The 23,645-nt window shown below is 35.1% G+C and overlaps 2 protein-coding genes and 1 long non-coding RNA gene across 3 annotated transcripts; 1 reads left to right on the top strand and 2 right to left on the bottom strand.

Moving 5' to 3' along the window:
* Positions 1-16,259: 16,259 nt before the first annotated feature.
* Positions 16,260-17,689, bottom strand: LOC149200044 (alcohol dehydrogenase 3-like). Its single transcript, XM_089400822.1, has 5 exons — positions 17,650-17,689; positions 17,338-17,474; positions 17,089-17,135; positions 16,546-16,871; positions 16,260-16,345 (listed from the first exon to the last, which is right to left on the bottom strand). The coding sequence occupies exons 1-5, from the start codon at positions 17,687-17,689 to the stop codon at positions 16,260-16,262; spliced, it is 636 nt and encodes a 211-aa protein (XP_089256948.1).
* A 721-nt stretch (positions 17,690-18,410) lies between these two features.
* On the top strand, positions 18,411-19,370 carry LOC149200043 (uncharacterized). Its single transcript, XR_016253329.1, has 3 exons — positions 18,411-18,634; positions 18,724-18,792; positions 19,224-19,370. It is a non-coding gene; the product is annotated as an uncharacterized LOC149200043 (long non-coding RNA).
* Positions 19,371-19,959: 589 nt separating this feature from the next.
* On the bottom strand, positions 19,960-22,056 carry LOC149200042 (uncharacterized). Its single transcript, XM_089400821.1, has 4 exons — positions 21,668-22,056; positions 20,692-20,892; positions 20,423-20,544; positions 19,960-20,089 (listed from the first exon to the last, which is right to left on the bottom strand). The coding sequence occupies exons 1-4, from the start codon at positions 21,743-21,745 to the stop codon at positions 19,960-19,962; spliced, it is 531 nt and encodes a 176-aa protein (XP_089256947.1). The 5' UTR covers positions 21,746-22,056.
* Between the last annotated feature and the right edge of the window lie 1,589 nt (positions 22,057-23,645).

The following is a 23,645-nucleotide window of genomic DNA, read 5'->3' as shown; positions in this document are numbered from 1 at the left end:
GCTCCACAGAGATTTGCTGACGTCACCTAGGCCACGTGGCAGCCTCCGGGCCTGCCACGTGGCAGCCTGTGATTGGTTTCCGAAAAGGAATATTCCCTGGAATATTCTGGGGAATATTCTTTTTTTAGTTTTTTTTGAAAAATTCAAATTTCTAATGTTACTGAGAAATTCTTCTTTTTGCCATAACTTTCTCATACGGCGATCGTTTTTCGAACCGTTCGTGGCACTGGAATCAGGAGGACAAGAAATTTCAGTCGTTCCACTTTGAACCAGTTCGGAGCATTTCAAATTTTGAGCATTTTACGACACTTAGGACATGAGCACCTGATCACATTTGGCAATTCCTTCTTTAGCCTTGGTTCAATATATTGATGAAGCACCAACTTCCTCCTTACAACTAAGGCAGCTGGAAATAATTAAGTTAGAAGAACAACGAGAACAGGCTAAAATAACTCATGCTCATCACCAAGCATTAGTGAAAGCTTCTTTTGATTCAAACATGATATCCAAAAAAGATTTTCAGATGGGAGATTTAGTTCTAAAATGGGACAAGGCTCATGAAGAAAAAGGGAAACATACAAAATTTCAACGAATGTGGCTTGGCCCTTTTCAAATTGTAGAAGTCATAGGTCCGTCTACTTTTATGTTACAGGATTTAATAGGAAAAAGAGATTCTTTCCCTGTTAACGAACAAATCCTCAAAAAATATTTTCCATAGGAGATCATTCTTCTATTTTGTAGAGTAGTTGTTTTAGTTTCATAATAAAACCAGTTGTAAATGGTTACATTAGGAACTCACGAAAAAGACACAAATTCTCTTTTAGATTTTGTTTTTTTTTTCACTTGTATAAATATAATTCTTTTAGGAAATTGATCATTATCATTGAAAGATACAGTTAAAGGCTCTACGCCTAGAAATGATACTAGTTTCAACTGTATAAACTTTGACAAAAAATGAATTTTAGTAAGAAATTGTTTTGTATCAGTCCAATGAAGGGTATCAATAACAAAAATGAAGATTCTGTGTAGAAAAGCTCTTTCCAAAAACTCTACCATTGTTGTCCAGATCTGTCTTAAGGAAACAATGACTTCCTCCCCACCTAGGAAAATACAATGTTCAGAGAATGATCCAAAGATACACTTTAACTTAGAGTAAGAGGTCTCATCACGAGCCGACTTATCATGATCATAGATATTATGGCTTGCTGACTTTGCCAATACTACATACTACAACAGGGCAAGGACTCAAGATTGTTGCAATCAAAAGACAAGGGGTCTCATCACGAGCTAGCTTGTTCAACAAAGCTATAAATTAGTGGATGACCGTGTCATAAATTGGCTACCAAACCAAGACATTGTGCTTTAAGGTTAAAAAAGAAAATGAAAGCAATAAGTGTGGATATGGATTTCTCTTTGAAAGTTGTTAATTTCTCTAAGTAGGATATAGGATCATTGCTGGGTAACAGGTAACCCTGTTGAGGTTATAAACGCCTGCTGGCAGTAGAGGCTCTACCTACGACAAATAAGCATATTCAAAACTGATTTACAGAGAAGGCTTTGTTTTTATTTTTATAAACCAAGTAATGACTGATATAGATACAAGGACTAGCTTGAGGGAGTAAATAATCAAAGTTAAAAATAGAAGAAACAAAATATCATTGATAGGTAAAAGCATAATGTACTTTGTCTTGCTATAATAAAGTTTAATTTTCTGGGAAATTTTCTGTTTTGGAAGTTTAGAAAATTCAAAAGAAAAGCAAAGATAACTGGTTCTTCCAAGTGAATCGCCAATTGTTGTGGCCAACAACAACCCCCCTTCTTATTTAGTGTTATTCCTAATACTCAATAAGTGGGGACCCTTAGTCAAAAAATTAAAAAAAATCAATTAGTGCTTGTATTTCCTTTTTCAATAAAATTTACCGTCATAAGCTTAGGAGAATACCCTTGAAAAATAAAAAAGCCTAAGTTTTATGATAAAGTAGGATTATTCCTTAGGAAATATCGCATCACAAAAGGATCATGGATACCTCCTTGCAAGCCGAATTCCAAGATTGCGAGATCGCGATGCGAGACTACAAACATATATCGCATCACATGCATCAAATATCACTTACGATGAAAAAATTTAAACTGCCGATATGCGATGGCACATATCGCAAATCGCATTTTGCAGAAAACAGATTAACGAAAGTTTTCATAAGCCACGGTCCTGCGATATTGCGATAGAGTGGTAAAGCGATAATGCGATAAAACGACATTACGATATAGCAAACAAGCGATAAAGCGATGTTGTGATGTTGCGATCTGCAATATTGCGAAGCAAATCGCAAAATCGCTTCATCGCAGATCTTTCGGGCTCGTTGTTCAAAAAGAAGTATTTTCCATAAACCGATACCTGGTTATGTGCTTTAATGCTAATTAATGAGTTAGTTGCCAGTCATTAATGGAATATGGTTTTGTGCTTATCAAGAAGTCATTTCACGTAAGGTGGTATATTTTATACATCTTCGGCATTTAAGACTTTTCCGTCACCTTACCTTATCATTATTCTCACTTTACTTGTAAATTGCAGGAGAGGAGAGCAGAGAACGATACAAAGCAGTACGCAGGATGCTATGAACGATAAAGGTAAAAACTAAAACTTGAATCCTAAAACTAGTCGTATTTGTCAGAAATATCTTCAAAATGGTATGTACATGTGAACAACAATTGCAAACAGACAGGAGATAGAAGGCTCAAGAAAAGGCATAATCAATCCAAAGGTTAACCAAGTTGAATTGGAATTATTACTGGGCATACTTGGTAAAACCACACAGCCAGTGCATGACTCTCAAGTGTATCATCAATTCTACCGAGAAGATGGTGCCAGCTCTTGCCGATTCTGTTTTCACATCACGGCTACAATTGGATGTCAGCCAACCGATTCTTCTCAAACAGATGCTGAATGCGTGCGATTTCAAGGAGCAGATACAAAAATAGTTAGTTAGTAGTTTTCATGTTAGATTCAATTTTAGTTTAAATTTTGTTTTATTTTTGCCTAAAATGAGGACGGTCATTTAAACCGCATCCTACATTGTTGTAATAAGTTATTTTTAGACATAGTTAGTAGCATTTAAACCCTTCTCATGCATTTAGAGAAGGGTCCTGAAATTTATCAAAAACTCATCCCCAGAACATACACTTTTGTACCCTCTGAGGAGGTTTTGATGAATGAATGGAACAAGATTTATTGATATCTGCATTTAATATCTGCTATTGATGTTGCACTTCTGTACTCTTAGTGGATGTTGGATTAAGAAGAGATAAATCATTATCTCTTGAAGCTCATGAGTAGGACTAGTTATAAATGGTACTTTTATCTCTTAACTATTTCTGCCTTTGTGTTAAAAGTGATATTCATGTTCAGCTGTTTATATATTGATGCGTGAATGCTTGAGTTATCATTTGGCACTCTTGTACGGTGATAGCTATTTATTTATGCTTAATGTATGAGTAGATTATTATGCTATATGCCTTTCACAACTGTTTCGTCTAACTTTTTATACGAAGTGGTTCATCTTTATTGAATTTTTTTCTCACAATAGTTGAATGATCTTTATTATTAATTGTTATCTGAAATCATTTTAGATTGCATAACAGAAGGATTACACCCCGAGTTAGTGTAGACTTAGATATTTCTGCTTATTAGAATACAATTTTCATATTATTAGATTAGATTTAGAACTAGAGCATCTCACTTAGGAACTTTTAGAAAGGGAAATATCAATTCTTCACACACACACATAAATTGGGAAACTGGTCCCATATCCCCAGTTGGACCCACTATACCAAATGGAAAAGGAGCTGCTAACCAAGGTCCGGACCGGGTGGGTATCCCCCTTGTTGTAGACCCGATTTTTGGGGCTTCAACATGTGTACACATGAGGAGGTTGAGGCTGTGAACAAGTACTTGAGAACACAACATCAATTTGATACATGGGTGGATGAGAGTTAGGGAGGGAACTTCCTGGCCCTCCTTTCTCGATAGACAACCTTGGAGATGGGTTGGTGCAGTGGCCTTAACATTTAGAAGGGTTGCACCAACTTGACAAGGGGCCTTGGGAGGAGGCTTCTTTATTTGACAGGTTGATGATGCAGGAATGAATGCGACTGCATAGCAGCACATTGGCATTAGCATCATGGACAACATGTTGCAGATGGGATGGGCATACCATGGACCTGAGCATGGCTTATTTTGGACAGATTCTTGATCGAGTTGAGATTGTGGCAAGATGCTAACAAACAACCAACGGTGGCATGGAGAAGGTACATTCTCATGGGTTGAGCATTATGGTTGGATTAACTACCCAACTAGTTCGATGACATGGGGTCATGCAGTGCATCGAGTTTGTATCAGATAGATATCTTGGTTTCGACTAAGGTGTTGTGTTGGCTGGAGTATTATGCAGAAGTTCACATGATGGACGACACATGGTGGAGATAGTCGTAGTACATATGTTGCAGGGATGTTTGTGATATATGGACTGATTGAAGTCATGGATCAAGGAGAGTTCCTAATTATGGATACATAGACCGATGGTTTGTGTGGCATTGGAGTAAAGGCAGGTAGTATAGGCATCTTGGATGTTAGAGCTGGTAGCACTTTACGACAGTAGTTGATTGGCGGTCTTGGCAATAGGGGGTTGCTGGGATGGATAATTGTTGAGGACGACAATGGCTTGAAGTGGGGGAGGATGTAAAGCCCTCGAGTCATGGTGCGTTTGTTGAAGGGTGCACGATGGGCGAGCGGGCAATGAGCTGGGGTAACTGGCGATTTGGGCGCGCCTGCACGGTACGACGAGTCAGGCTAAACGAGAGAAACGTGAAAGTCATTTGAAAAAGTGACTAAGTCTTGAGTGGTGGCGAAATTATGTGGTGAACGGTCTCGGGTGTGGGTGCCCCTCACCATGGCCGACGGTTAAAAATATGGCGAAGTGTTAAAAGGTTGGGTTAGCTTGGTCATAGGCTGAAGCCCCTACCTTGGACAACCATCGTATATATACACGTGGAGGAATGGTGGAGGAGACATCATGGAAGAGCTCCAAGTATTCATATGAGCCAAAGAGTGCGAGTTAAAAGGTTGGAGGTCTGAAACTTGGCGAAGGTGCAGGTGGAGCTTTGGGGCTGAAGCACCTAGCCGCAAAAATCGAGAAGAACGTTCAGTGGCCGTAGGATGAACAAAACCATAGAATGGGTCGACACGTCTAGGAGTAGGTCAGGTGATGGATCGTTTGCTGGTTCGGGTGGTGAGTCTTATTGTAGAATGGGCGGCGAGTTATCATAGGTTGGATGAAGTTAAATGGCGATCGGGTCATGGGGTGGCTGCAAGCTAGGCGGGCACACGCGAAGGGCACAGGCTTAATGATAGGCCGACAAGACGGTTTGCCGGGCGAGCTGGGCCAAGCTTGGGAAAACGCATCGGGAGTCAAAACGAACGTCAGGCGAGTTGGCGTTCGGGAAATATGAATGGACGGGCATGTTGGTGAACTCGTCCAGTGGGAAAGTCAAGGCAAACAGGTGTCGGGGGTAAGTGCGAACGTTGAGACGGGTCAGCTGAGCGAGCGACACGAGGTTGGTGGCTGCGACGAGTTGAACAATGAGTCATTCAGTGAGTTGAAACGTCGAATTGGTGGGTGCGTGCGGAGGTTGGCACAACGAGCTGGGGTGCCGATGAACGGGTGACGAGCTCATGTGACAGTTTCATGCGATGGGTGAAAGGAGAAATGCGAGTGGTCGGTGCGACGGGAAAATGAGCTGCAGGTGTGCGTCAGGTGGGCGACATGAACCGACAGTGCTACACGGGCAGCTGAATGACGGGGTGCCAAACCTAAATGACGAGTTGGTTAAGGCTGCACGGTGGTGCAGATTGAGTGTAAAAATTTTAATGTTGTTGTAAATTTGTAAAATTGAAGATTATCATTATTATCGGGCAGATTCTATTTACAGGGAGTTGCCCCTCTCAAGTTATATCCGCTATGCACTTGTGTTTAATGATGATGATAATGTATGAATGAAGATGTTATGAATGTTTCCGCTGTCTAAACGAAAGATAAGTACTTGGTAAAGTTGAAAAATAAACTAAGTATAGAAAGTAGGCATAGTCCACATTCGCAAGTATTGTTAAAAAGAAAGTGAGTGGTGGTGCCGCACCCCCCATCATGCGGTTGGAAGGTTACCGCTAGGGTAGGGGCATGACATGATCCCTTCAGGTGAATACACCCTAATATTTCCTCGGAAAAACTTATAAATAACTTATTTAAAAAAATATAAGATGTGATCCCTTCGGGTGGATACACCCTGATATTTCCTCGAGAAGAAAATACAAATAACTTATTTAAAAAAAATACAAGATGTGATCCTTTCAGGTGGATCTGCCCGCATATTTCCTCCTAAAAAAATACAAATAACTTATCTAAATTTATTTCATAATAAGGAAATTTAATATAATTCATTTATTTTTTATTCGGAATAAAAGCATGGGAAATCTCATAGTACTTCTCCATATTTCATGGATGGTAAATCGATTAAACTGTTGGTCCGATCCTCAACATTTTACTTTGAACCACTTGAACTAACCCTGAGGACTCAAGAAAAATTAATATTATTATTAATTCAATAATAATAATAATAATAATAATAATAATAATAATAATAATAATAATTAGTGTATTTGTAAATACGAGGAAGAAAAAGTAAAGAGTGGATACCTTGTTTAACGATAACAAAAATATTTCCTCTTAAAAAAATACAAATAACTTACTTAAATTTATTTCATAATAAGGGAATTTAATATAATTTATTTATCTTTTATTAAGAATAAAAGCATGGGAAGTCTCATAGTTCTTCTCCATATTTCATGGATAGTAAATTGAGTAAGGAGTTGTCTTTAGTGCGACTTTTTGGAGATTCCGGTGACGGAATTTGGCGGAAAAAATTGAGGTTAAATCTTGATTTGTATTATTTAAAATGGGTTTTTAACTGCATATTTGGATTCAGCACCCTGAAAAACCCCTAAGACACTTTGATTGTGCAGAAATTAGCTATCAAACTTGCGATTTCAATAAATTGCTGCTGGATTTTAGAGAAATTTGACTGGAAAAACCCACCGGAAAAGCTTCCAAAAAGTCTCACTAAAGACAACTCTAATCGAGTAAAGTGTTGGTCCGACCCTCAACATTTTACTTTGAACCACTTGAACTAACCCTGAGGACTCAAGAAAAATTTATATTATTATTAGTTAAATAATAATAATAATAATAATAATAATAATTAGCGTATTTGTAAATACGAGGAAAAATAAATAAAGAGTGGATACCTTGTTTAATGATAACAAACAAATATTTTTAAATGAATTATTTATAATTAATAGATGATCTAAGACTTTTGTGATCTATAATGTAGATGTTAGTCTTTCAGATTAATCACATCATTAGAATTTGGTAGACGTTTCGAACCTTTTCCTGAGGATGAACCACATTAGTTGGTTCAAAACGTTGACCAAATCCTAATGATGTGATTAATTTGAAACACTAATAGCTAGATGAATTATTTATAATTAATGTGAGATTTTTTTAACAAATGTTTATTAACGATGTGATTAATTCGAAAGACTGATATCTAGATGAATTATCTATAATTAATGTGAGAATTTTTAACAAATGTTTATTTGTATCATTGTGTCGTTAATATTGTATGTTAAAAAATTATGAAATTAATTCATTAAATTTAAAATTAATTATTAAATGATGTTTTTAATTATTATATTTATATAACTAATAAAAATAAATAATAGTAGTGTTGTTTTTAGAGCTTATTACGATGTGTTTAGTGTGAGGATAATGTCTAACTTTTTGGGTGGATTATGCGTTTGGTGGGAGGATAATCTCTAACCTTTTGGGTGGACATTCTACCATCCTCACGGAAGTTTGTGATCGTGATGATGGTGCAGTGTCTAACTTTTTGGGTGGATATTCCACCATCTTTAGGGAAGTTCGTGATCGTGATGATGGTGGAGTGTCCACTCTAAACATTGCACACAATTCTCTCACCAAGCACACAGTAATAAACTCTAGAAACAACCATACTATTATGATTATGGACTGCGGAAATGTACATGTTCTTATTCAAATAAATATATAACATTATTTAAAAATAAAAATAAAATTAATTAAAAAACAAATTATTTAAATATGTGATAAGTTTATAAAAACAGTAACCTTTTAAAAGTAAGTTTTTTTAAAATAATGTATGTTACAAATTGGTTTGTGTGGGGTTTATTTTCGTTATAAGTTCAAATCTCATGGGAAGGGGTTGAGGATATTGTCCAAATGGGATCCAAAAAGGCCAAAAAATTGGTTTGTGTGGGGCTTATTTCCGTTATAAGTTCAAATCTCATGGGAAGGGGTTGAGGATATTGTTGTATTTAGTCTGAGTTTTTGGAAGCTTTTTTGGTGGATTTTTCCGGTCTAATTTTTCTAAAATCTGCTAGGAAATCATTGAAATCACAAGTTTGATGGGTAAACCTGCACAATAGAAGTGCCCTAGGGGTTTTTCAGGGTGCTGAATCCATATATACAATAAAAAAACTAGTTTAAATAACACAAATCAAGATTTCACCACAATTTTTTCCGCCGAATTCTGGCACCAAAAACTCCAAAAAATCACACTAAAGACAACTCCATTGTCCAAATAGGATCCAAAAAGGCCAAAAAATTAAAGTCATTGGATTTGAGTGAAACCCATTCCATCGTGTAGAGCTCAAGAAAATGATTCCAACACAATTTGAATGGGAAAAAGCTAACTCCATATGCAAAAGTTATTAAAAGTCAAAGTTCTGGTTAAAGGGGGTCAAAAAGTCAAAGTCAAGTTGGTCAAAGTGAATGGTCATGGTTCCAGCAAACAAGATTCCACTTCCGTAGCCAAGGTTTTAGCACCAATAAAATTTCGACAAGTGGCACATCCAAAACAAGATAAGCGTTAGTTTCTGGTTGCTGACATGTGAAACAATCCCAAAGTAACACATGGTCTTATAAAAGACTGAAATGTAGCCTTTTATGAGTAGTCAAAATTTATTGTTAGCAAATTAGCAAACTATACAAGATTTGATCCCACAACCAATATCAACTCTTTACCATTATACTGCATGAAGTTTCTTATTATAATATTCCAGCCGCATATATTTAAGGGATATAGCCAAGATGAGCGGCCCCTGCCCTACCTCCGCCAACGTAACACGTCTCCGCCATATTCATCGGGGCTCTAAATACTATATCCAAACTCCGCCAAAACCTTCGACTCCACTATATGTTATACCATCAAAGAATTATGGCATGTTATATTGTGATGGATATGGTTATTAAACCAACCATATCAACAAAAACAAATGTTAAAAAAAAAAGGAGTTACGAGGGAGGACCATGGAGTGATAAGTTGTAATAAATGGGATATGATGGGAAGTCGTTATGATATAGTTATTAAATCATATAACATCAAATTTTATTTGTTATATTGGAATGTATCACCATTATAGCGGTGGGGAGGTTGAGATTTGACCTCTGATTTCTCATTTTTTATTATAAAATTATACTAATGGGTTAGAGGAAGGACATGTAACTTTTTATGTAGCAGAATATTCTTGTGCAGAGAGCACATGCGAGATAACATAATTTTAGAGGTTTATTGTAGGAGTTTTAGTAGGTTTTTTTGAGAGCCGAAAGTAGTGTTGGGTTCTTGAGCTTGTGTATTAGTGAGGAGTTACTTTGATGTAAAATTGATGTACTTTGTTGTTTTTGATTAATTAATAAAAAAAATATCTTTATTGAAGATTAAGTTCGGAGATGTATGTTTGGAGATAGCCAAACTTCGTTATCAATTTGCTAGTTCCATTTTCTCTTGGGTGGTTTGTTATTGATGTTTATTTGTTGCTATTTTTTTTTCAAGTTTTTTATGTTAGTTAAATTGAGCTCTTTTTAATGGTGATTTTAAATACATGCAAACACTTCTAAAAAGTTAAAGAACCAAGTATCAATTTCGACTAGGATTTTGATCAAGATAGGAGCCACTTTTGGGGGGAATTAAACTATCCCAAGGGGCATCCAAACTCGATTGAGCTTCACGCAATCCTGATGATAGCATCCCACTAATAAACAAATCATTTTTCATTTTCCATCCAACATTAAAATCAACCCTAACCTATACTCAACCTAATTCAAGAAAACTATATATATATATATATATTTCCATTAGAACATAACATTTTTTTCACTATAACAATTATAGCTATATTAATATTTACCCTAATCACCTTAATAAATTATTCTTCCACATAGAATGAATATCCACATTAAGTGGAATGACTTTTTAATCATTAAATATGCACTTTCTCTTATTTCCTTATTTTGCTTTATAGGGGTCTTCTTATACCTTTATTCTTGGGATGTGAGAGTGTTTGTACTAAATTTTTTGATGTGACACATTAATTAATTAATTAATTAATTAATTATATATATAAATATATATTTTTAAGAATTGATTTCTTTTTAGATTATTGTTTTTTGTCTTCGACAAAGAATGCATTATACTATGTTCAATTTGGGTTGACCATTTTCATATGGTCATTTTCAATCATTATATTTGAAATTATTTAATTTAATTGGATTGGACTAACAAGATTGAGGCTTTATTATGAGCTTTACACTTTTCAAAACATTTATCTTTTCAAAGCAATATATCCAAAATTTTATTGAAATTAAGATATCCACAATTCTATTAATATGTAATGTTTTTAATTTTTTTAAGATATGATATCCAGAGTCACTTGAGTTTTAAGATATAAAAAGTTTGCTTGATATCCAAATTCCTTGAGTTTTAAAGATATCAAACATTGCTTGATATCCAAGGTCACTTGCGGCTTGACTTTTCTATATCTATACATATTCATATCCAAAGATCTATTTTCCATAAGTTTTTCAGTTCCATCATTTTGCAAGCACACCGCTTGAGCACACATGTATTGCGATTGATGCCACATGTGTGACACACATGAACACCTCCTTCACTGCATTTGCCATACCTCCTTCACCAACTCTGCAAACTCTTTAATATAGTAAAACATGTAACAAAACAATTTTCACTTAGACTTGTGCATAGACCTCTGAATAGAAAAATTTGCATAGAAAAACCTTGTGTGCGTAAGACTCTAGTTGTGACCTGAACTTGTTTTAAGATATTTTAAAGTGACTTGGCTTGTAAAAATGTTCAAGTGTGAATAATAAAAAATAAACCAACAATTAACTTAAATCAAGCAAGAAATAATTTAATGAAGTTCTAATTTAAAACGAAATATAAAAAATCGAGACCAGAAAAAATCAACACAAAACCAATTGATAATAGAATTTATCCAATATAAACTAATTCTCTCGATCCTACCTCGAAGAAAGTGACCTCTTTTATTATTCTCCCCAAAATTTCAATTAAAAAAAAAAATATTTCCAATATTCTGCTGCAAAACTGAGTTTTTTTCTACCAAATTCTCTCTATCACAATGGATTCCTCTTAGTTTATATACAATTGGGCCCATACAAATATAGTGCGTATTAATGTTTTGGTTACAACCATATATTATATATGGTATGTTGCTCAACCATAATTCGAGTGCACAATTAACTTAAGCATATGGCACATTCGTTTTAACCAACCTTTATAATAAAATCAATTAATATACAACGATCCATTTTATGTATAGTAGATGATCGATCACACACGTGTTATAACTATATGTTAACTAGCAATTTGCCCCTAAAGGTGTAAAGATACACCGAAGGTAAAGAAGATTTGGGAAGATCATCTTGTTAAAAATAGATCCCATTGTTGAATGCATGCTCATAACTAAATTTTAAGTTCATAACTAAATTCAAAGTTCATAAGAAGAATTGGAAATCAGTGACATAATTTCAAAAATCCTTTTAATAACACAAATACTCATAAATTTTTATTTATAAATTTTACAACTCAATAAATTTAATTACATTCAAAGTAATGATTTAAAAAAAATATTTATTTTTAGTGCAAAAATTTGTAATAAAAAAAATTCTAAATCTTACATTCAAAATATAGAGTTTAAAATATACAACCCGACCACATTAATGGACCTATGACCGGATAAACATATACATCCGAACCGCTAATAGACCTATAACCTGTTAAATATTGGTTACCTAACCTTAATACTCAGTACCTTATTTATGTGTCTACTCATATTAATTATTGTGATTGTTGACGTAAGTCGGTCCTTAACCCAAGTTGAAAGTGTCACGAGAGTCATATGAAGATATTGGACCTCGTGGATCGAGTCCTTCCTTCGAAATTAGCCTATAGGGTTCATGTGTAGCAGTGTGAATGTAACATTAGAAATCTTATTCTATGATTACTTGCTATAATTAACAATCTTATATTATTTATGTATAGGAATGCTAGAGGATACCCATTCAAGATTTCTTATGAGGATTTATGTATAGGAATGGAAGAGGATACCCATTCAAGATTTCTTACGAGGATGGTTATATGAGAACAATATTGTAATCCTATACGATTTATATATAGGAATGGCAGAGGATACCTATTCAAGATTTCCTATGAAGATGGCTATATGAGAACAATATTGTCGTAACCTTATTATGACTTTTGTACTATGTATTTTGTTGAAGAGGAAAGAAGCTACTAAATTTATTACAAACAATCAATATAAACTAAGTATTATTTATTTATTTCTATTTTATTAAATGTCAAATAATTTGAAAAAAAAAACAAAGAGACTTAGATTTCTATCCCGTTCAACTTGAGTTATTTTAGAAAAAAAAAATCCTACGTACTCATTAAAAATATGAATCTACATTTCTATCAGGTTGAAATTTAGTTATTTAAAAAATAAATAAAAAAATTTACATCTTCATTAAAAATTTGAATTTACGTGGTTTTTCTCTTTTTATTCTGCCATATTAACTGTGCATGCTAGTAACCAACCAAAATTAATTATCAGATATCTGTCCCACAATGGAAGAATGACAAATATTGCATCATACACCATACATAAATAAAAGAAAGGCAAGGAAAAAAATAAATCCAACAGATCGATGAATGAAAAAGAAAATGTATAAAGACTAAACATACGACAAATTTTGATGGGCACTGAGAACTCTAATTACTTGCAAACCTTCGTAGATGCCTAATCTATTCATCCTGCATGGGCGATTTGGGCAAGTTCAAATTCTGACGAGATACATTTCATATAAAACCATTCATCCTGCATCGGCGATTTGGGCAAGTTCAAATTCTTACGAGATACATTTCATATAAAACCAAATTGATATGAAACCTTATTGCCTGACAACTTTTGTGATATGTATTTATGAAGGCTCTTACAAACAATCAAACATCGTAATCTAATCTACCAATTCTGGATTGATTATTCCAGAATTAATTAACTTAGAAAAAGAGAAAGAAACCTACTTGTTCATCGTGAAGAAACGCCTGAGCTAGATTCTTCTCTTGTTCTTCCGCCATGTTTGATATACCCACTTACTGGTAATCATTCCTTTGGATCCTGCCAAAATTAATGAACATAAAAAATCGTTATGATCAATGGAGGAATAACGAATATTGCACAAACTCAATGAAAAAGGGAATAGAAGGAAACAAATAGATCTAGCGGAACGATGGTGAAAAAGAAAAGTTATAAAGATGACACATACTGTAGATTTCGATGGGCAAGCCTCAGATAGATGCTTAATCTGTATGTTTTGAGTAAGCAATTTGGGCATGTTCGAATCTGAGGACATAGATCTCATATCATACTAAGTTCGAGATAAAACCAAATAAAAAACATCCTTATGCAATTTACAGATTTATCTACAACCCTCCAGAAACACAGTTTTATATGGAAAACTTACTGTAGATTTGGATGGATGCTCTAAATGGTAAGCGGGTTCAAAAAGTAAATCACATATAATTCCAAGATCAAAACAAAATGAGGAACTCTTCTTTCCTTTCCATGAGTTTGCTCATCCAAGTATACATGTACATATTCCTCTCCTTCATTCCCACTTCTCTGATCATCTCTCAAACATATAAACACCCACACAGAGACACATATAAACATACATTACCTCATACAATTAATGACAAAAAAAATAACATGCACAGATAACAAACAATGCCAATGAAGTCCACACTGCTGTGAAGAGAGAAATAACAGAGGACATACAGATGTTGAACCAAAACAACCCATAACATTTCTTGTCAGTGTGACAATCAATTTATAGATGGAATATTATGTTGCACCTCAGATTCTAAAGCACTGATTAAGAAAATTACATTCAATACAAATTTGATCAAGAAAATTCAATTTCAATCTTTAGATTAAAGCACTGAAAGAATCCAACGGCTATAAAGATTACATTTAATTCAAATTTGGATGAGGATTAGTTATTTCGTCCAATATGGAAGTATCATTTTTGATTTGGCTGAAGTTTCAGCACTTTTATATTGACACACGAAATTTTACTGTGGGATTTTCTTAAATATTATTTATATTATTTTCCCTTTTTACATTGAGTAAAAAGGAATGCTGCAATGGTTTCAAGGGCAATTTCAAGGTCCTTGTTGTTATTGGTGTTGTGTCTGTGTCAAGAATTAGTGGTGGGATCTCCTAGCGATGGCCGCAAGACATTCATTGTTCGATTCCCGACCACTGGTACAAATTAACAGTTTTGGTTGCTACCAAGGACACTCTTGAAGCAGAATCGGGCACTGAGATGGATGCAGAATAAGAGTGTGCATTGTTGTAGGTTTATAACTCGGTGTTGCATCGCTTCTCGGCAAGGCTAACATAGCAGGAAATCTCTAAGATGAAAAAAATGTTAGGCATTCTCACCTTCATCTCGAATCGTACACACCAGCGGCACACAATGTGGTCACCGAGCTTCCTTGACATTGACACGCCGAATGGAAGAGGCCTGTGGGCGGAATCCAATTATGGCTTCGATGTGGTGATCAGTATCCTAGACTCCGACATCTGGCAGGAACGACGAAGCTTCAACGATCAGGGACAAATGTCGATTGCATAATATTCTGGCCTTGCCCATGTATTCATTAAATGGAGTCAAATCAACGGTGAAAAATAATGACAGGTGTTGTTCAAATCAATGGCAAAAAAATAAAAAGGTAGACGAAAGTCGGTGGTGAGCTCTTTCAAAAGAGAACACCTTCAGTGTAAATATGGTTAACAACTGGCAATTGTCCCAAAAGGTACAAAGAGAGGCCGATAGGATTATTGAAAGCGAGAAACCTCTACAGATAGTCAAGCATATACAAAGCTTGCTAGTGACGAAAACAATAACCACCATGACCATCCCGTACCAGCAGATTTCATACTAAAACAACAAAACCAAAACCAAACCATTCATATCAATATATTAAGTTTAAAACGCATTCATACTAAAAACTCAATAGATTATTGGCAACACACTTTATTTTTTTAAATAAAAAATAAATTACACTGTTTTACATGATAAATGAAAAGCGGAGAAATTTGTGATGTGCAAATATTAAAACAAACCACTTACATTGCTTGTTGACACTACTACTAAAACATTAAGTAACTGTAATATGCTTTTCCACATTGTAATTTAATATTTTAAAATAACCGCGCATTATCTAATCTATTTCTATCTTCAACTTGTAAACTCATTAATTATTTCTAAAATTGTTGTCCACTTATACCATATATAAAACCACCTTAATTAATAATGATAACCCCTCAAGTGAAGGTCAGATCAACAATGGTTAATTTCAAATAAGAAAAAACATTATTTACATAAACCATGAGTGTTGGAAAAACATTATTTAAATAGATTATATAAACATAAACCATTCCGCAATATCAACATTATTTACTTGGATTATGTCAACATTTACCATTGCATGTATTTCGAATTAAAAGACATTATTTTTTATTTATTTTATAGGTAAACATAGAAATAGAAATCTGGAAGGTAACCATAACCAGATGGAAATAAGGTAGGCCCCGTAATTGTATAGTGCGATTAGAAAGTCAAATTATAATATTCTTAAACCAATACTTATTGTATTCATATGTGATGTTTAATAAAATACAATTAATTTTGTGATCTATAAATAATTTTGTAACTATTTTTATTTAAACATTAATAATAATAATAATATAATTGAAATGACAAAATATAAAGAGAACCCTTCTTGGGTTTTTCTACATTCAAAGTCGCACCCATGCCTGATCCCACAACAAAATAAATTGTGAATAAGAATTTCAATCAAGGGAACGATCATGGATGATTTTATTATTAACAGTCCAGGAAACCATAACTTTAGGAATTGGATAAAACAGTATACAATGTCAATTATATCCTTTTAATGATCTCTTTTTCACAATCATCAACAAATTACCCTCAAAAAGTCCAGAAAATGATTTACCTGTTGAAACCCCACAACTGAGAATACAGACTTTGTTAAGAGGAGCCTCTGGATTAATTTGGGCAACACAACCGACATGCACAACTGTATACTGGCTGAAAGTGGATGTGCCAAGGAAGTGGTAAATGGGTTTCCCATTGATTGAAAACCTCGACTTCCCATCATTTATCATAACCCCCCTGTCAGTATTAATTCTTAGAAGATCACACATGTTGCTTTCGTCTGACTTGCAGTGTCTGCATTCTCCACATTCTCCAGTAAATAAGGGAAGCACACTGTCACCCTCCTTGAGGTCAGTCACCCCTTCTCCAAGAAAATTACTGTCTCTTTTCCCTTTTGAAATTCTACATGATGCCTGCTAGTATGACTAATTAATTTTTTTGAAATCCTACATGCCTGCTAGTATGACTAATTAATTTCTTTGAAATCCTGAATGCCTGCTAGTATGACTAATTAACTTTTTTGAAATCCCACACACCTACTAATATGACTAACTAATTTTTTTGAATACATAGAACTCATGGGCAAGAGCAGAGTGCATACCCAGCTGCTTCATGTCCCAAAATGCGGGGAAAGAGAGGAGTTTGGCCCTGCAACCAAAGCAGTATCAGTATCAGTCATTCCATTTCACTGCTAAAAGCAATATTTGTATGTGTTATACAGTACAGTGCAATTGGAGATGTGTAATTAATATCCTTCCTTCAAATTTTCTTGATGTTTAATGATAATTATTCATAGCATACGTTTGCTTCCCAGAAACTTGATGTTTAATGATAATTATTCATAGCATACCTTTGCTTCCCAGAAATAAAGGTCTGTATGACACAAGGCAGTATAATGCACTTTGATTCTCACTTCCATTGCCTGTGGAGGAGCCACTTCCACTTCTTCAATCTTCAGAGGCTCCCCTGCACCCCATGCAACAGTAGCTGTAACAAAAGTACAAATCAAAATATATCAAATTTCAAGAAGCATAAATTGCACACATACAATTTGCATAAATCCAGCTTAACCCTGAAAATCAATTTTGCCATGAAATGATATACATGAAATAAAAAGAATGTGGCCATGACTCCTTGCACTGAACTGAACTGAAGTAGTTACCTTTGCATTTGATAACCTGGCCTGCAGTACAGCTTGCCATTTTCCTTTCTGCCCAAACAAACAAACTTACTTTTGCCTTTTACGTTGGTGTTGCAGGAGGCAGAGATGGATCCTTAATTTATATTCTACTTCCTTTGAAATTGCCTTGAGTGAATGATGTTGAATTGCTTGGTGATGTAGAATCGTTTTTGATATCTTGACACAGGGTTTGATATCTTGAAAATCTTCTCCACAGAGTTTGGGATTCCCTATAAATGCCTCTCTGAATTTACTCAAGCTACTGGGGACTGTTCCAGACAGTTGATTGTTTGATAGATTTAGGAAACTAAATCTAGCATTGAAAACAGATAAAAGCCCTACCTTGGCAATCTCAGATGGAAGCTTACCTGAAAATCTATTACAGTCAATTTGTAGGTTAGATAAATTTCTAGCATTGACAATATCTTTAGAAATGCTTCCTTCAAAGCTGTTAGAACTGAGATGTAGCAGCGAAACTCTTGGCAATCACCATTCCAAAATAAAAAATATCAGTTTTTTACCTCAATCATTTCTATTCCAAAATATTTCAGAAATCAAAATAAACCCTGCAAATAAAAATGCAAACAAATTAGCCTACCTAGAAGTATGTTCTCTTTTGCATTGCATTTATGCTAAAAGGACTTAGGAAATGAAATGCCAAAAAACAGGGTGATATTGCATATGAAAATAAATGGATAAAAAACAGGGTGATATTGCATATGAAAATAAATGGATAAAAAACAGGGTGATATTGTATATGAGAATAAAAGGATTTGGACTTTTCTGTATATGGTGTTTCAGTTTCAATGCCAAAAATCTGCTAGAGCGGTTAAGAGGAAAGCGATTAATGTTTGTTGGAGACTCAATAAGTCAAAACCAATGGGAATCCATGGTCTGCATGCTTCAAGCAGTGTTTCCTAGCAATAAGAAAACTGTTAGTCAACAAGCTTCAATATTCAAGGCCCTGGTAAGCTGATAAATGTAGTTTCCATGGATAGTTGTGCATTTGATTATATGGTGAGTAATGAAGTCTTCCAATCTTCTTTCTCTTAAAAGGATTATGATGCTTCTGTGGAGTTTTTCTGGGCTCCACTTCTGGAAACAAGTTTAAGAGTTTGACACAAGGTACACCATAGTTATTATGATTAAGTTGGATGCAAAGTTGAGTAGAGTTGATATGTAAATATAGGAAATAAATATATAGTATATGGCAATGCCCACCACACTCATCATCAGTGATTCAGTGCAGACAATGCCATGATTTTGAAACAGGGAAGGTAGAATAATTTGATACATTCTCTTGGATTCATAAGATTTCTTGTAAACCTTCTGTGTGCCATTTCAGAATCATCGTTCAATGGTACCAGAGAAAGAGCATACTTCTCATTCATAACTATATTTCAGTAGCATCCAAGAATAGCATAATATGCAATTTTAAATATAGCTGCTAATCTTGCAGCCTGCTATAATTTTATTTATATCTGTTGCAATGTTTGTTTTTCTTGCTATGTCATCTCATTTTGAACTAAAGGAACAGGTGCTTACGACATTTTCAGGCTATACAACTCACAGGAGGCTTACAATTAAGGCCCGAGTCATAAGAGATGGAAATCTAAGCACTTCATCAAGTTGGAGGCAACCACATGTTTGAGAGATCCAGAGTCTGCAACGAATTCACAGGATCGAGTAAAAGTATGCTAAATTTAAATGTACGTACTTTTTGGTTCTCAGAATATATTTTCTCACTGCAAGAGGGGAAGTTGACAGCAAAAATTGTCAATTTTGATACAGATTGGATTGCCATGCAGTACCATATTCTTCTACAGTTCGTTACAGTAAGGTTGGAAAATTGTAAAAGGAAGGTGACTTAGCAAAGGCTTTGATGATGTCAACATCATAAGAAGGCCAACATTTCGCTTTGATGTCTTGGAATAGCCAACCATCAAACATGACCTGTAACAAATTTCGAGTCGAGTTGTTTGATCTGCCTTCATTAGATGCCAGATAGTGGCAGGGCCATTGAATTATGAATATTTTGCCCATATGCACCAAACATAATTTACAGGCTGATATAAGAAAAGAATGCACAAGTGCCAGTGTAGGATGTAAAAAAGCTTATCGCATAATTTTTCCAGATTGTCCAAACTAACCATTAACACCCTTCTTATTGATGTTTACCACTTTATAGAGTATCATTCAAAAGCATTATTGGCCATCACAAACTTCCAACATACAATTTTATGATAGAGTATGAATGTTTACATAGGAACCATTTGTATCAGCCTAGAGGTCTTACTTCGCTGCCATGGCCATTTGTTGTCGCTTCAGAAAATATAGCACTTTCATCAGGGTCATAGCAGCAACTTCATTATTCATGTTATGATGCTCTCTTTCCAAGACATCCTTTTCTTGCTCAAAATCTCTGTGTAATCAGTCAGAAAAGAAAATATCTATAGCTCTTTAAAGGAAGCAGTTTTGCCAGATGATTATCAGAGAAAAAAATTGTTTGTATTTCAGGTCCATATCAACCAAACTACAGATCAAATCTTTACCTGCATGCATTTTTTTCACTGATCCGCTGAATCCTAACCTGAAAACAAACAAGGTAATAAGACTATTTATTTTGTATAGATAGCTGAATTCAAAATTTTCTTTTAACTTTTTTTACTTTCATTAAAATATAAAACAACAACAAATAGCTATTGTTAAAACTCTGATGAGAGAAAAACTTTAGGTATACCCCCGGATGCCTTACATGTAAAATAGTCCGGTGATACGACTTTTAAGGGGCAGAGAAACAAATAATGGAGTGATGGCTCCTACATAATCTGCGAGGTTGATGGTTGTTTCACCAAGGAAACCAAATTGAGAAGAGCCCTGGCAAGTTGCAGAAATTATATTTAAACAAAAGAAAAACAAATCAGAATTGCTTTAATGTTTTTGTGTTCAAGTCAATATAATGGTAAATATTCAATTATTTAAAAAGGATTAAAATGTATGTAAAAGATGAGAAATAGGCAGTACCGTTGATACAACAAGGTTGTACATTTTTTCATGATAATTCCCAGTTTTTGCATCTTGCTCGAGTCTTGTAGTTACAAAAATTGCATCAGACCATTGACAAGTTCCGTTATTGATGGAAGCTCTTCCTGTATTGCTTACGATTTTACCTGTCTCTAATGATATCAGGGATATACTCAACTTGTCATATCCCGGTTGTGGTACCTGAAATGAGCAGGACAATATATGTTCATTGTAGTTTTCAACTATGAAGAAACTGTAGAAGGCTGATCAACACAATGCTAGTTCAAAGTTAATAGAAGTTAACATAGATGCATCCATTCCTCTAGGTATCCTGAATAATCAAGATAATGTAGCAAAACGATCTTGATGACTTGGGTCATGCTCCAAATTGCCTTATTACAAGAAGACAGACGTTAATTAGTTCACCTGTGCTCTAAGAATAGGGTAAACTCAGATTATACAGGATTGTGCTCTAAGGATAGGGTAAACCCTAATTTTACAAGATTGGCACCATTGCAATCAAAGGTCAGCTGTTCTGCTATATTTTCATCTAACATGGTTTTCTCAGGCATGTTCCTGACTTTGTAAATTGTTCTCTGGTCTGGACGTGATATATAATAGGTAAGGAAAAACTATATATTATTTGCACAGTTACTCAAAATGAGAATTCCTAACCTTACTGCAAAGGTTTTTGCATAATTTGTAGCACTATCAAAAATGCAATGCATGAGTTTATCCTTTCAGACACTAATGGAAAACAAATCCATACGTGATAAATGCCGAGACCTGATGCTACGTTTAATAGATTGGTAAGGCGAGTGAACCTCCATTTTGTAACACAATTTATATGCAATTATCCATCTCAGAAGCTACAATTGAAATTCACCTAATCATAACAGCTGGTGAGAACTTGTCCTTGAATGGTTTTGTTTACAATGTTTTGCAAATAGATAAGCAACTTGGTCAGGACACATACTTGAGTGACTTGAAACTGGAGTTTGAACTCAGCTTTGGTCTTGTTCCTTTCAACCCTCCATTTTGCTGCCCTAAACATCCTGCTTCAAATTTTGGAAAAGAAATGTTTAAGGGATCAATCAAGGGAGTCTAAAGCAACACCTTGAAATGTATACACTAATTAGAATGCACAATGTATAATGGTAGTTCAATGCTATCATTTGTTAAAGTCTTGAATGAGTAAACATTGATCAACTGTTACGACCCTTTAGCCAATGTAAAGGATCATTTGTGGAAGTAAATGGTACGTGGGTTGATTGTGAGATTAGAATATATAGGAGATACTCTCCTGTTTATTAGAATTTGCAGTGCGATGCATCGTCATTATTCTAGTTTCCTGTCAGCAGGTACCAAGTTCAAATCTCCGAGCTAGATGCACTAATCTACACCAACAAGTTTACTGGATATGCCATGCATCCCTTGGGTTACCTTACAGGTTTTTCCTTGGAAAAAAAACCCATTATCATCATTCTGCTTGGAATTCCTGATTCACATTTATTTTTAGCATATTCAGAATAAAATATATTATTTTGGGCTTATAAAGCATTAAAAATGGTAGCAGAGAATTGGTGATTGATTACATCTACTCTGTAGCAGAGTTTCCACCAAAGTTATTTGACATATGTTTTCTACTTGACCTTCGGGGTTTAATTGAGGTAATCCAGAGAAATCTGACTAAAGAAAAAGGTTTAAATTGGTACAGTGGAGTCTGAGATTTATATGAGCAAGTGTTTAAACCTCCATACAACTGAAAATATACAACAGTAAATAGAGGGAGAACTACTTACCAAGTCTAGGGGTTTCCCTTAGCTAGTATTTCATATGTGACTGCCTGGCCAATATAGCATCATCAGCATCTTGCGACTGCGACATGACATCAATCTCTGTTTCTCTCTGCACTTTAGGAACCTCATGTCGAGTGGTTTCCGTAGCCTTCACAAGATCCGGATCAGCTCCTTTCTTAACTCTGGGAACCGAAGCAGGAGGGAATGGAACAACTGGGGCACAAGTCCTTCCAAATGAAATTATGGGGAGGGCTACTTTATCTTCTCTAGCCAATGGCAATAGCAGTCTTGGCAATAATACTATTGGTGCTCCTGGTTCAGGGCAATTAAACCGTATGCCAATGCCAACATATGGCCTGGGTGCAATTGAATCTAATGTACCAAAAGGAATTGGACAGATGTCAACTGTAGACTATAAGAGCCAGAATGTGCACATTCTCCAAGGAAATGATTATTCCATTTCCAGTACTGTTTGTTTATCTTCCCCTTTAACAACATCTGATATTGAAGGTGGAATGAACATTTCAGGAATTAAAAGGTTGGGTGGCATAAGTGACATAGTTGGTTCTCCAACTCTAAGTAGTTCTGGAATAAGTTTTGGCACATCAAGTGGTATTGGTCAGAATTTAAGCCAGAAGCTTCTCATAGAACCCAGGGCTTGAATGTTCCTGTTGTGCAAGATCCAGGACAGGTTAGGAGTTTTGGATTTGTTGGGAAAGGACCAAATCTTTCAAGCAGGTTGGTACAAAATGCTGGATATCCTGTGATGCTCACTAATGCTCAAAGTCAGGGTGAACTTTTAGGAATTGATAGCGGGCTGAGGCTGAAGGACAAATGTGCATCAGATTTTGGATTGACTCCAAAAATTGAGTGTGACACACTTTCTGACCATTTTCCTTCAGAAGATCTCATGAATCTCCTCTTCTGCCACACACCCTCATCGTATACAACTTCCGTTTCCCCTTGTTTGCAGGGGAAAGCTACAGGTCTATACTGTCGATGGATTCCACAGTGCAACCGTGGCAGCAACAATTTCTCCTTACCCCAGAAGTGAACCAGGTCATTCTTGTGGCCATGTTTCCTCTTAGTCGCCAGGCTTCTCCATCGCTTACCTCGCATTTTCTCGTTTCTTTACATAGGATATTTAAAAGAACG

The sequence above is a fragment of the Pinus tabuliformis genome, chromosome 2_1, assembly GCF_031772625.1.
Source record: "Pinus tabuliformis cultivar Carrire ecotype Pingquan chromosome 2_1, CPIR1, whole genome shotgun sequence".
In the NCBI taxonomy this organism is placed as follows: domain Eukaryota; kingdom Viridiplantae; phylum Streptophyta; class Pinopsida; order Pinales; family Pinaceae; genus Pinus; species Pinus tabuliformis.
The sequence above is the reverse complement of the archived record's forward strand: the minus strand, read 5'-3'. Positions and strand labels throughout refer to the sequence as shown.